The sequence below is a fragment of the Pimephales promelas genome, chromosome 6 (genome assembly GCF_988280905.1).
Source record: "Pimephales promelas chromosome 6, fPimPro1.hap1.1, whole genome shotgun sequence".
Taxonomy (NCBI): domain Eukaryota; kingdom Metazoa; phylum Chordata; class Actinopteri; order Cypriniformes; family Leuciscidae; genus Pimephales; species Pimephales promelas.
The window spans coordinates 32018586-32033202 of record NC_142774.1 but is presented as its reverse complement, the minus strand read 5'-3'; the positions used below and the strand labels follow the sequence as shown (position 1 = coordinate 32033202).

The window sequence follows — 14617 nt, the reverse complement described above, 5'->3', positions numbered from 1 at the left end:
TAATAAAACATGAGGGAAATCATTGTTGTGTCCACGACGATAGGAAAAATAGGCATGAAGCTTACACATTTACCCAAACTATTATATGCATGTTTAACCGAAGCTAATTTGGGTGTGTTTGTCCTATCCCCAATGCCACTTCTCTTTCTTTTACGGCCCTGACGAGAACATCGATCTCCTCGGCTGTGAACCGATTGTGCAGCGCGCCTGGTAAATGCGCCGTTATAATATAATTGCGCCATTGAACAAGCGCACCTCGTTCATCATACTCTTAAAGGGAATGTGATACGACGCTCTTATTGGTTTATTTCCCGTTATGCCCAAACCACACCTATGAATAATGAAGCTACTTCAGACCAACCCCTTTTAAACTTGCTTCGGGTACTAGAGTCATTTATTCCGCCGGTAAAATAGCAACAGCGCCCAAGACCCGCCCACAAAGTTACTTGCGCTTCACGCTTGATACTTGCGTTTCAGATCGTTAAAATAGGGCCCATTGAGTACATTTTTTGCAATTCTAAAACAGTATATAAGTCATTATTTATACCAATGCATTTCCATTGAAAATAAAGTAGGATACAGAATCTCCGATTTTACCATTGCTGAAGTTAACATTCTGTGAGATGTAGCCTCAACGTTAGCAATGTATTAAAACTCATCTTAGCATCATAGGTCACTTCCAGAACAGACTCTTTTTCAGGTCTCATCCCAAAGCTATAACTTGACGCACAGTAGAAATATTTCATATGGGTTTTTTTTTCTAGGAACAAAATAACCTCACTGTTAATGCCTCTACAAAAGCATATGCTGATGGTAAATGCTGAGGTGTTGTTACTGGATATATTTAAAGAACTAAATATTTGTACTTGTAAGCAGAAAACATTCCAGCACAAAAAGGCAGTCCGCTTAAATGCAGGTCCTTGCCTAACAGAAAAAAAAATAGTTTGTTTCCACCAGTCATAACAACACACTGTAAAATGCTTGAGTAATGCAACACCTTTAGAGACTATAATGAATATTGACTTTTTTTTCCCCAACAAGGTTAGAGGGGTCGACCTATATGCAGAAAAATCCTGTTCACTGCCCTCCAACAACTAGTAAAATTGAGTGCCTGTTGAGTTTTGCTCAGTACACAAAATACTCAATAAAAATGAAAGGGCTCACATAATTGAATTTAGTTTGCAGGTTAAATACAAATTAAGTGTGTAATTACAGAAATAATGATTGTTTCAAAACAACTCCCCATCTAACATTGGTCATGTAAACATAAAGAAGTCTGACAATGATCGCTTCATAGACTTTTAAGTGCGTTTCATTCAACAACTTACTGGTTAACACTTTGTGATGAGCAAAATGTATTTTCTTTCATGTTGCAGATAGAATTAATCTCCGTATATTCCTTAGCATACCAAGAGTAATTTTATAAAGCCTATTAATACATTTGGGACAGACGGTTTAGAGGGAATAGCCCATTATACAGCATTAAACACATTTGTAAAGAAAGCAGATGGAGTATCTTATTAGGCTCATCATCATAAAAAAAAATTATATTTAATGCATAGCCAAAGGCAAACTATTGAGTGCTGGGCCATTAGGGAGAAAATAAAACATTCACAAGTAAAAAACTAGTGCAATAACTAGTGAAGAGTGACAGTTTCAATGTTTTCTAACAAAAAGGTTTCGAATGATTAGTCCAGAAAGTTGATGCGTATTAAAAATATTAAAAAATAATAATAATAAGTTCAAAGTTGTGCTTTAAAACTGCTCGCAACAGGAAGCTAGCAGATTTGCACCAGATAGCTGGTCCAGATGGTCCAGATGTTTGGTCCATAAACCAAAAAGCAGCAATGTAATAAACCTGCATTTATGATCATAAACAATGTCATATACCTCCACAACTAAATAAACTCGTGTTTACGTGCATTCCTGGAGCCTTAATTTACAATCTCAAACTATCCAATCTGTGTTCCAAATACCATTTAACTGATGTCGGCAGTCTGCATTGTTTCCATAGAAAATTGAAAAAAATAATATTCAGGAACTGTTCACCTAATAATAAAGTTCTGACTCTCTTCTGGATCAAAATAATATGGGGTCCAAAGCAACATTCGACCTTATTGACTTTCATTGTATTGAAAAAAAAAACACCTTTTTTGGGTGAACCATTCATTTAATTTTGTATAATTTTTGTACTTTTACTTCTATCTAAAACAGACAGTGCCGTACATGCAAAAACCCTCGACCTCTGGTGATTTAAAAATGTTAATTGCTGCTATGCAGAATAAGAACTTGCACAGTGAGTGGTTGATCAAACCCAGTGGTCGTCAAGGAAACACACTGATCTCGAAGCATTTCAAATAGGAAAATGTTAAATGAAGATTGCCGGAGTAGTGACACTGTACTTTAAAACACCACTCCCCCCGCAGAAACATTTACGGCAAGCGACTCCATCCAGTTGTAGGAAAGTCAGCCAAATGTGATTGCACCAGAGTGCTGTTCTTTAGCAACATCGCATTAGTTACCCCGTGACACAGACGACCCTGAAAGTAAATGTTTAGCAGCTTTTAAATGTCACATCTCAGTTAGTCATGTTCGTCATTTTTGTGAAATGCAGAGTCCTTTTGCGGCTACAACCGCGTGTCTTATGGGAAGGCTTGTGTAACGTGGAGGGAAATGATAATAGGCTCGAGAACATCAAGGTCTCAGAGTAAAGGCTGTCGAATGTAGCCTTGAAAACAAGTCTTTAGGGAAGTTCAGTAGATACTGAAACTTTAAATTAAGAGCTCTCTGTGTATGTGTGATCCCAGGATAAGAGGGTGTTTCTGGATGACTAATCTGGAGGGGAACAGTGCTGGTGGTGTGGTGTAATTGGAGGTGCCCCTCTCTTTTGAGGAGGTTAACACACTTTGATTAAGCTCTGATTAGCTTCTCATTCAGCTAAACAGCAGCTGCCACTGCCTCGCTCTTTAATATGTTTACTACTTACTTGCTGACTCTCTCACACACACACACACACATACCGAAACCATCTTGTGCCTTTAAAGAAACCAGGACTTTCCTCTGTAAAAAGGTACCTAGAACAAAAAGGATATCAATAAATATTTAGCTAACTCAATACAGGAAAACATATTTTTTTGAAAAGCTCTTTGTTGAACCTAATGGGCTGCAAAAAAAACAACAACAACAAAACAACAACGAATAATGTTTATTTTTAAGACAAGGATATTTAAAATTAAGCCAAAATGATGGTTTGAAACTCAAATTGAGTTTGAAACAGCTTGCCAAAGCTAACTTTCTGGAAATGTTTAAGGGGACCTATTATGCAAAATTCACTGAACATACATGTGTGTGTACAAAACCACTCTGCCATAGTAAAAATGCACCCAGTCCTCTTTTTTTAATCCCCATAAATCATAAGTTTCTGAGAACAAGCCATTTGCTATTTCTAGCTTTTGTGATGTCACAAATGCGCTGACCCCGCCCACGGCTGATGACGGACTCTGCCCTATTAGCATAGATCCCGCCCTCAGCACGGCCGCATTAATAATAGGGCTAGCAAAGAGGGGGCCCGTGATTGGCTGTGGAGAATTATGAAATTTTAGTGGGAATTAAATTTGTATATGATGATAAATTGTGTTAAAAGTAATATAACTTAACTGTTAAGTATATAATAGATGGATAAAATGACTTGTATAATGATAGAACATTTAGCTCATGTAGTTGGTGAGTGGTGGGGGCCCTGCAGTAACTCATAGCCCCGGACCCATGGTGAGCTCTTAATGCGGCCCTGGCCCTCAGTGAGCTGTACACAGTCCGCCATGTTTATCTCCTCGCCAGAGCATTTAATAGCAGCATTGAGTGATTTCCTGTTTTCCTTTTGTTGTTTGATTCATATTAACAGCATATATAGCAGTAGGTAACTGTACTGTATATTACGCTGCTTTCACTTAAATGCACAGATCAAATACACAGAGAATATACACATGTGATTTCTTTACTTGCTGTTTATGTTCACAGACAGACATCTTTGTGTGTTTTTGACAGTTTTAGCGCGGACGTGAAAGAGAACTTCGTTTAATACACACAGGGTGAGCCGTCTGGCATCCATCTCTCTGTGCGTGTTCTTTGGATGTGTGTGCTCAGAAAAACATATATCAGAAGTTAAGACTGATACGGCTTCAAAACCCATGCAGATAATGAACTTCCATGATGACAAAGACCTGAAATGTCACATGAGCTTGACTGTGATAGAGATGATAATCAAAATCAAATGGATTTTTTAGTTTTTTCTGTAAAGCCTCCGCCCTCTTTCCTCCCACTCAAAATTGGGTGGTTAGTAAAATACCTGTGGGGTATTTTGTGCTTAAAGTTCAGACACATCCTGGGGACAACTGAGACTACATTTTGTAAAAATGGTATAATAGGTCCCTTTTAAAGGTGATTATGTAGATTTGCTCAGACATTAGTAAAAAAAAAAAAAAAACTTGTGCAGTCTTTCTGGATGCTATCCACAAGTTTCAGAGGGGCGCTCCTGTAAAAAATAAAGTGGGTGAAACTTCCGGTGACGCGGCGGAAGTAGCATTCCAATGGTATTTTGTGTGTTAGTTAGCGAAGAGGCTAGCTGTTTTTCGGAGAATTATGTTACTATTTAAAGACGCAAATCTTTATGAGAGATGTCGTTACGGAGCTCAGGGACAACATGTGCTGTTCACGGTTGTATATATAACCGGACTAAACTAATTCAGTGGCTTCAACGTGATTGTTTTGAACATAGGCTGAAAACGAAATCAGAGTGATCCTGCCAGAGCCCGTCTCTGTTCCTGCCAATGACTGTAGTTTCCATCACCTCCCAAAAGACAACGAATCTTCCTGTGTACATTTGTTTAAATTCTTAATATTCTATAAACTCTATCAGCATGTGATTGGCTGTTCGCTACTGATGTTACACCTAAACTCAGGATCAAAGCCTGTGTTGACAGAAAACCAAATGTGTCAGTTAATGTATTCAAGTAGCACATTCATTTATAATTTTGAATAAACTCCAAAGCACAATGACTAATTGTGTATTTTTTATTTTAATTGTTTGTCAGCTCGCACAACTGTCTGTCACCATGACTTGATGAGTATTGATTATTAATAAGGTTAATAATACTCCCAATAAACTACTACTATTTCACCCTTTTGAATTTCGTTGAGGTTGTGTTCCCACATCGTTAGCTAGTTTGGATTGCTATAACTTGAATGACTGTCAACTGTTGAATGAACGTGTGTGAAGTATGTCAAATCGCGCGCGCATTGTTTACTTCCAACCGGAAGTCGCGCCCACTTTTGACGCAAGGCCTCATGGGGCGTAGGAAACTTGTGATAAATTTTGCATTTGTCATATAGTGCATAAACGTATGTGATTTTAAATATGCATGCATACTGATTTCTTTGGGAGCAGTAGGCAAAGAATATGCACTGACCAGTTTTAGTGTTAAGCTGCGGTATTGTAAATGATTTATTTTATTTTCCTTGAAAACATCAGCTTTTTTTATTCCAATAGCACACTGTTTAAGGCATCATTGACTAATCTTTAAAGTCACTTATAATGTGATTTAACAGGTTATAAAATTTTGGGCACTATCTCAAGAAGCTGATGCAGCATGTTTTATAAGCATTTAAGTAGCGATTATTGTTTCATTCATTAGTAATGGCGTAATTTAAGATGGCTGTTTGGGATTAGCTCTTAGATCAAAGATCATGAAAAGTGATTTTCACCAACGGCTTAATCCCATTATACAATACCATTGTAGCATACTAATCACGTTTAATCAATGTAAGCATTATTTAGCTCATTAAGAGAGTGACACTCACTGTGCTTTTTTTTCTGTTTTACAGTTATCTGTCTTGTTGGGCTTGGTTTAGTGGTGTTCTTCTTTAGCTTCCTGCTGTCCATCTTCAGATCAAAATATCATGGTTATCCTTACAGGTAAGATGTAATGCAGTTTATCACTGTTAAAACACACTGAAAACATTATTTGCAGAGTACTGTTACATGGAGCTTACTCCACTAAGATGAATTACATCAGTAATAAATAATAAATAAGTTCATCTCCCTGGAACTAAATGACAATTTAGACAACTTTAAGGTTTTAAACAATGAACCGTTATTTATTTTTATTATTAGAATACAAGCTGCACATTTAAACTTGTCATCCATTGTAAGTGCATTACTATAAACACATTTCATATAATTTCTATCACAATCACAACCGATTTCTTTAAATAGGAGGTATTATGCCCTTTTTTCAAAGTAGATTTTTTGGGGGTCTACTAGAATAGGTTTTCATGTTTGACTGTTCAAAAAACACATTATTATTATTATGAAATAATTGCAGCAACTCTTTTCGCAGTCTGTCAGTAACGCTCTTTTTAGTTCTGGTCCCTCCTTCTGAAAGGTACAATGTGCTCTGATTGGTCGGCTGGAGTGTGTTGTGATTAGTCAACCACTTTGAGCGTGTTTCGGAAACATCACACCCCTTACCATAACGGCTAGTTTTAACACACTACTAATGCAACTCAGACAGGCCTCACCCCTATTTTGTGTATGTTTTTGGGAGGAATTATTTAAATGATAGGGATATTGTGGTCTGTATGTTCCTGAAATTAAAGTGAAGACTACAATTTAAGCATATCAGGAAATTCAGAAACAGTGTGCATGGATTTAGAGAATAACTCCCTTTTGAGTGAACTTTGTAACTCTGCAGACCTTTTACATGCTCAGACAGCAATATTACACACTGGAAAGTTGTAAATGTAAAAAAAAAAAATGAATCTGTCAAGATTTGGAGTTAACTTAGCTTGAGTAAGTCCAAGGATATTACTGTATAGTCCGTATTTGGAGAAAGGAAAAGGCAGCAGAGTCTTTACAAGTTTCCCTAGGAGGAAAGTGAATGAAAGTGAATGGGAATGTTCATTTTCATAAAAGATTCCTTCAATAGCGCTGAAGAAATTCTGAAACATTCCTTTGCTTGCTGAACTGATCATGTACATCAGTCTAGACTGAATGCTTCTTAATGGATCAAATAAAACTCATTTAAGTCTTTTTAAGACTTTACAGTCTCTAGAGATCTTCTCATAATGATTGGACGATGACGTCACTTCCAGTCAGCGAACATTTAATCATTCACACTCTTCTCTTCTTACTTCTCACTATTTTTTTTCTCTTCCCTTCTCTTTCCTTCTCTTTCAGCTTCCTGATTAAATAAGATAATGCAGTGAAAGTGAAAGCTGCTGAAAACTTCAGATCCAACTTCTGTTTGACTGTAACGCACTGCATGTGTGACATAAGATAAATAAACTGAACTATAACCCACTGCCGTGCACTGCGTGGTCTGTGTGTAAGTGTGTGCGAAGTGTCCACATGAATTGTTCGCTTGCTTGTTTTCATTTTTAATTGCAAATTGAGGATTTTGTCCTGAAGGTTTTTCGGGGAGAGAAGCGTGTTTGTGCGTGGATCTGTGTGTGTGTGTGAGGCTGTTATTTGTTATTGCCGTTTATGATACCTCTCTTGAGGCCATTGTGCGCGCCTCAGCAGATTGTGTCCTCTTTTTGTCCCCTTCAGTCAGTTTTTTTTTTTCTCCTTTTCACTCATGTTCTCCCCCTCTCTCTCTCTCTTCTGAAATCTGTGAAGGAATATTTAAGTATTTTTTTCCCCCATTATTTTGGGTAGGTCATGAAAGGGTTTTTTTAATCTTCTTTATTAAAACCAACTCTGCTACCACCGATCCAATTAAATTCAATCCAATATCCGAACTAACATATTTATTCAACTTCAAACAAGAGAACTGGCTGATAACTAAAGCCCATGACATTTTTCTTAGAGGCAATGATTTCCTTTAAGGATTTAATCTAAATTAGCTGTCATAATAGACAATAATGTCAACCCTGCCTTGAAGCTTCCTATACACATTTATTGGTACATCCACTTTTGTTTTATTACTCATCAAAAAGTATTTAATTAGTGACTGTGATAGTGATTTGACGTCTATAATTCTGCCACCTAAGAAGCCAGCTTTTTATTTCAAGAGCACAAACATGTTTACTTCAGATGTGCTAATACTATACTTAAACCTCAATTAATAAAACAAAATGAATCACAATATTAGACATGTTTTCTAAAGCATATGGTATGCGGTTTATATTTAAATTATTACTTGTATGTTTTTGTAATGATTTATAATCCACAGTAAATCCATTTTCTGTGTGGCACACAAGCACATGGTGCTGCACAGTCGACGTCATAGTGTTGATAGCAGTGCTGTTGTTGATGCTCAGTCGAATTAGTAGCGTCAAGCAAATATGAAAAGAGGGTATTTGGCATCAAATCAGAACCAACAGCGGCATTACAATTGAGAAAATTTAAGCTGGCAGTAATTCCTCTTTAGCTGTCGAAGGACATTAGTGGCCACCACTCCATCCTTCATTTGCGCAGAGAAGAGATGGCAATTTCAGTTTGTCCCCCCCAACCCCCACACTTTTCTTTTTCTTCTTCTTCCCATTCTCTAATGCCTTCAAGCAACTCCCTCTCCCCGTGCCCACAGTGCCTATCTCTGTTTGTTGGATCAGGATCTTCAAAGGATAAATTGTAAAGGTTAATTAATGGATAGAAGACACAGGTAACAAAGACAGAGCATGTGGATACTTGCAAATTAAACTAATGTTATTTTGATGGATTTATTTTTAAATCGATCATAACTAATATTTATTTTCTTATCAACAATTACATGCTTTTGAAACCTGAAATGTCCCCAAACACTCGTTCAGTCAGTGTGTCTGAATCATGTCTGAACATAGCAAACATATCTAAATATATAAACTCTTGACTCAGTGACAAACAAAGAAAATCAAGAAATTGCTTCTACCTGGTTAAAGAAGGATTTGCTGGATTAAACATCTCAAATGTGTCATATGTATTCGGTACATATTCGAGGTGCATAGGCTATTCAAAGGCATTGCCGTGAGTCTGTTTAGTTATTGGTGGACAGCAAGTTAGTGGAGCACTAGAGATTATTTTCCAAGTGATAGTGTTCATAGGGGAAAAGACGTTAAGCCGACGTTGATAAGGAGACATGCTGGAGGATAAATATTATTGATAGTTGATCAGGAGACATTTAGGGGCGCCAATTAGGAGATGACCCTGGTAGACTTAAGTCAGGTGCATAGGGGAAATATCTACATACAGGGGTGCCCAATCCTGCTCCTGGCGATCGACTGTCCTGCACAGTTCATCTCAAACCCTAATCAAACACACCTGAAGTAGCCAATTAAGGTCTTTAGGATCACATTCAGGTGTGTTTGATTAGGGTTGGAGATGAACTGTGCAGGACAGTCGATCGCCAGGAGCAGGATTGGGCACCCCTGAATTCTACAACATTATCAAGTAATATTTTTCTACTAAAAAAAGAATATACAGTACATAATTAACAGACCAAAAAGTATTCACTGCAACAACAACAAAAAAAAAAAACTTAAAGAAGTAGTTTACTTAATGAAAATCATGTCATCATTTACTCACCCTACAAGTTGTTTCTTTTTTTTTATTTATTTTTTATTGATTTCTATTGTAGGAAAAGAAATATCATGGAAGTCAATGGGATCAACTGTTTGGTTACTGACTCTTTTCAAAATATCTTCTTTTATTCAGCAGAAGGAAGAAATTCATACAGGTTTGAAACAACTTGAGGGCGAGTAAATGATGACAACATTTCCATTTTTTTAGTGAACTATTCCTTAAAGCATTTTTATTATATTTTTCAGTAAAAATATGAAGAGTTCAGATGCAAAAGCCTCTAAGTGCCATTTGAAATTTTCTTCTAGAATGATAATTTTTTATCACGCTTGTATATTTAAGTTCAGCAGTTTCACTTAAATGACAATTCATAGGTAATCTTCATCCCCATTTAAGTGAAATTAACGAACTTAAATATACTAGCTTGATAAAAATGATCATTTTAGAAGAAAATTTCAAATGGCACTTAGAGGCTTTTGCATCTGAACTCTTCATATGTACAAGTAATACTGCATAAGATATTGGCCTTTTTTTACACTTGGTATGCATTTGGTCAATCGATGCATTTCAGTCAATCGGATCACAAGTAGACGAGGGAGACACATTTCCGTCTATTGAAATGTTTGGGCTTATTCAGACCTTTTGATCTAATTGACTAAAATAAGCTCATGCAGTTTACATATGAACGACGGCAAAAAACGTGGAGAGCAGCAGCTTTCTTTTCTCTTCTGTTCTGACAGCCGCAAGAGGTACGTTTTTCGTCTTCAAACCAAGCTTGGGTCTTCAGCCAACAAATTTTAAATCCCGTCTGGCTAGTGCTCTTTCTATAATGTTTACGCATTTTTTTATTTATTTTTTTTTTTTTGCTAGTTTCAGCCCGACACAGTTATCATTTTCACGTCCTGTGCCACGTTGTTTAAATAGCAAATGGATTTGTGCCCATGGTCGTGCTGGTCTGAAAATCTTTATTATATTAAATAAGTAACTAAGTCGTATTATCTTATGTGGTTGCTGTACTCCTCAAGTAAATGTATCTAATTTCAGGCATTTCCAGATATTTTTTTTTTGAGAAAAAAAAAAACTCAAAAGAACTCAACTCAAACATAAAATGTTACACTATTCGTAGAAGTTTGCTGAGACATGGTGCCCTGTCATTTAATTTTAGAAAGTTTCTAACAAAGTAACAGTGAGAATTGCTCGACCTTATGCAAATAAGTAAGCTATACCGATACATCAACCAATGGAAATGCAGAACCGCCATCTTAGCTTGATAAAGCTATTCCGATAAAGCACCTAAAGGAACATAAACATTGACAGTGATTTGCTTTGGTAAGACAACCAAAATCATTTGCAATGGGCTATAACGTTTATGCAAGTGAGTAGCAATTCTATGTGGCCACTTCCAATGAAAAGTTGAGCTCATGTGATATAGCAGTCGAGTAGCTGAACCCAGTACCACTGTCAGTGTGAATGATGACCCTAACGTAAAAAAAGGTTTCAAGAGGACTTATCGCACGTCTCTTAATTTAAGTTGTACCTGTTTCAGACATGGACGTTGCATTACATGACTATTATGATGTAGGTGACTCATAACCTCAATAAAAGCCAAGAAGATATTAACTCATTACAGTTGAATTCTGTCACAGAAGGTGGTGTCACATAGTAGAGAGGAATTCTTAGGATGAAGCTCAAATAGCTGCCAGCACACTGTCATCTTACTTTCAGTACTTATCCTCAAGGGGATAACTGGATTAAAAAAAAAATACAATTGCATGACTCATAAACACAATTTGCATTTCCCTCTCATGTCCTCCAAAAATAACTTGTGGGAGTAACATTTAATTGCAAGGCTTGATATTTATTTATATATTTCCCTTTTTTTACTGCAAATAACAGGATGTTTTGAAGTTTCAAAGAGTGTAATTACATAGGTACACAAGCACGCGCACACTTGCCCAACCAACTGATAGTTAACTTTACTTGACTTTGACATTTTTGTTTCATGCATTCATACTTCAAACATGAAAGTTGGGCTGCTAATGATTTGCTAAATGAGGACTCCTGCAACTTGTAGTCCTGCAGCTTGTAGTTCTCTCTCACACACACACACACACACACAGAGAGAGAGAGATGTATTTATACATGTATATATGTATATGTTAACATAATAAATACACTTTTGCTTTAAAACATATGTCGAAGATATATGGACAGCATTACTACAATTGCTGTAGTGTAACATCATCAGACAGTCTCATAAACTGATTGGTAGCATTGCATTTACCAACTAATCGTGTTAAACTGTTGAGAGTTTGCTTGCAACAAATAAAATGCTTCCTCTGTTTTCCTCTACACACTGAAGGCCAAGAGTTATAAAAATCAATGAGAAGGCCTCACTTCCAAATCTGGATTTAATTTAGTGTTAAATCAACGCTAATTAATCATTAATTAATTAAAGTGCTTAGCCGGAACAAACTACTTTCATGATCCATGAAGTCTCTGGGGAGATTATTTCTCCTCCCCTTACCTTAAAGTGCCCCATCATACAATGCAGCGCCAGGCGCAACTCAAGTGTTTTTTGCTAGTTTCAGCCCGACGCAGTTATCATTTTCACTTCCTGTGCCACGTTGTTTAAATAGCAAATGCATTAGTGTCCATCTGTTCGCACATGGGCGTGCTGGTCTGAAAACAAGGCGTGTTGATGCACATTGTTGGCGAATTACTATTTTGAGGCAACTGACTGCGCAGTATTATTATTTTTTGTTATTTAAAGAGTGCGTTAGTAATATGCGCCTATAGGCCGGAGCGCAACATGTGTCTCTGCTTATTACACACACAGGGATTCGCAGCAGCAGACAAACATGCCAAATATTTAAAAAAAAAAAAATGATTACAATGTAAAAGATGAATATTGTGTACATAAATATATGTAGGAATCCGGCTTGTCCCGTAGATGGTCTGCTTTTGCGCTTCGTGCATGAGGTTAGGCTTTTTCTGCTTGCAAATTCCACCATGTAAATACGCTGGTTTTACGCAGCCGCCATTTTGAAATCGCTCTGGTGGGAAGAAAACCGGAAGTGTCGCTTTTAATCATAGGAGAGTTGCGAATGCGATGGCGTAGTGTTGTGTTTAATGTAGAAATTAGTTGTTCTAAAAATGTATGTACATCTTTCATACTTTAGACTGTATACAGTATATAGATATATATATAATTCAGAATGTAAAAAAAGAAGCAGGAACAAACTATATACATATCCTATATTGGATATTGACATCCAATAGTGTAAATCACGGCAGCAGCTTCAAGTTGGTAGTCCAGGGCATTGTTGTCTATCTGTACTTCCGGGGTTCTTCCCAACGGAGCCTTGCTTTCGATTTCAAAATATATGGAGGCTGCGTGAAATCAGCGTTTAGCAATCTGCCATGGCGTGAACGCAACTGTATTTTAAAGGGAATGGGAGATGAGACTGATTGGTTTATTCTGATTGGTCACGTTACGCCCCAAAACACACCCATTCTCATTAAGAGAATAGGGACAACACTTTTAGACCATGAGTCGATTGCGCCGACCATTTTCCCCGTAGTTAAACAAGCAAAAGTGGATTCTGGTCACCTAAGTGCTCTTAGGTTGTTAAAATAGGACCCAAAATGTGTCACATTTAAGCAATCATTGGTATACTCAAAGTTTTTGCAGCCCAAAAATCCAGATGTTTGCAAATGACTTTTTAAATAGTGTTTGGTTTGATACCAAAAATGGCACAAGTCGCTTTGAGTTAGTCGCGTTTGATTGATTAAATCCACCCAAATTATTTTAGCACACAACATTAGATAGATTGCTAATTGTTTAAAAATGAAAAATAATTCTTTTCAAAAGGCATCAGCAGCCGTGCGATTGAAGAGTAATGCTTACAGCAACCGAATATGATGCAGTCAGTAGCGTTCGCTGAGCTGAGGGACCCCATCACACAGTTTTAGTGTGGTTATGCTTCAGTGATAACCAAAGAGACAGGCTGCTCTGGTGCTGCCATTGTGATGACATGTTTAATAGGCAGTCCTAATGACACACACACACACATCAAGGGACCAGTTGGGAAAGCTAGAAGTCACCACTGTGACAGAATGCCTGAAAATCTTGAATGATTCAGGACTGTTATTTACATCTTTTCCCCATAGCTGTCACATTTTCCCACATGATCGAATGGAATTGCACAGAGAAGACAAATAATGGGAGATTACTTTCTCAGATCAAAGAAAACAACATGACTTCATGGGAGGAATCCAAGCCTTGTGTGCAAGGATAAATTGCACCTGTGAGAATGTATAGCTGCCCACCTGCATGCCAAGAAACAAACACAGACCTCCTCCAAGCCAGTCATTACACTAAATGGCGGTATGAAGGAAAATAGAGTTGGATTGGTGCAAGGAAGTGGAAAAGAAAAAGAGTAAGTAGTGGCATTTCAATCTTGACCCCTTTTACACTTGGTATTAGACTAGACTCTAGAGGAATGTGGGAGTATACTTTGCACATACAGAGTGTGATCTAACCATATTTTTGAAGGCGTGTCTTTATGAATACTAAAATAAATGGAAATCTAACAGTAGATTGGATTACTCTTTAATTATATACCTGAAACCTACCCGCTACCATCCATCGATCACCTGCTTTACCTTCAGAGCCTGACAGTACAATGAAGTACATTTATTGAGAACAGTACTTAAGTACAATTTTGAGGGATCTGTACTTTACTCGAGTATCATTTTTGAGGAGTACTCTTGACTTTACTCAAGTACATTTGAGAGGCAAATATTGTATTATTTACTCCACTACATTTCTATCCATTACCATGAGTACCCGTTACTACTTCTTAAAAAAAAATAATAATAAATTGTAAAAGAGAAAAATATCAAAAACCCTAAATTTGTTGTTTCCGTCTCAAACGTGATTGGATTGTGCAGGCGCCACTTATTGTGATAGCCTATCAGCAATCACCTTCAGCTTTCCGCCAAAATCAACTCCATGGTCAGATTTAGATAAGAGACGAAACAGTGGATGAAGACGCAGCA

At 37.1% G+C, this 14617-nt stretch overlaps 1 protein-coding gene across 1 annotated transcript in view; it reads left to right on the top strand.

Annotated features, from left to right (window-relative positions):
- Positions 1-7357, top strand: part of tusc3 (tumor suppressor candidate 3) — a 90307-nt gene extending 82950 nt beyond the window's left edge. The window contains exons 9-10 of the mRNA XM_089132421.1: positions 5881-5971; positions 7235-7357. Of these exons, the coding sequence (XP_088988547.1) occupies positions 5881-5971; positions 7235-7250 (107 nt within the window). The 3' untranslated portion in view covers positions 7251-7357. The remainder of the gene's footprint in view (positions 1-5880; positions 5972-7234) is intronic.
- Positions 7358-14617: the final 7260 nt, after the last annotated feature.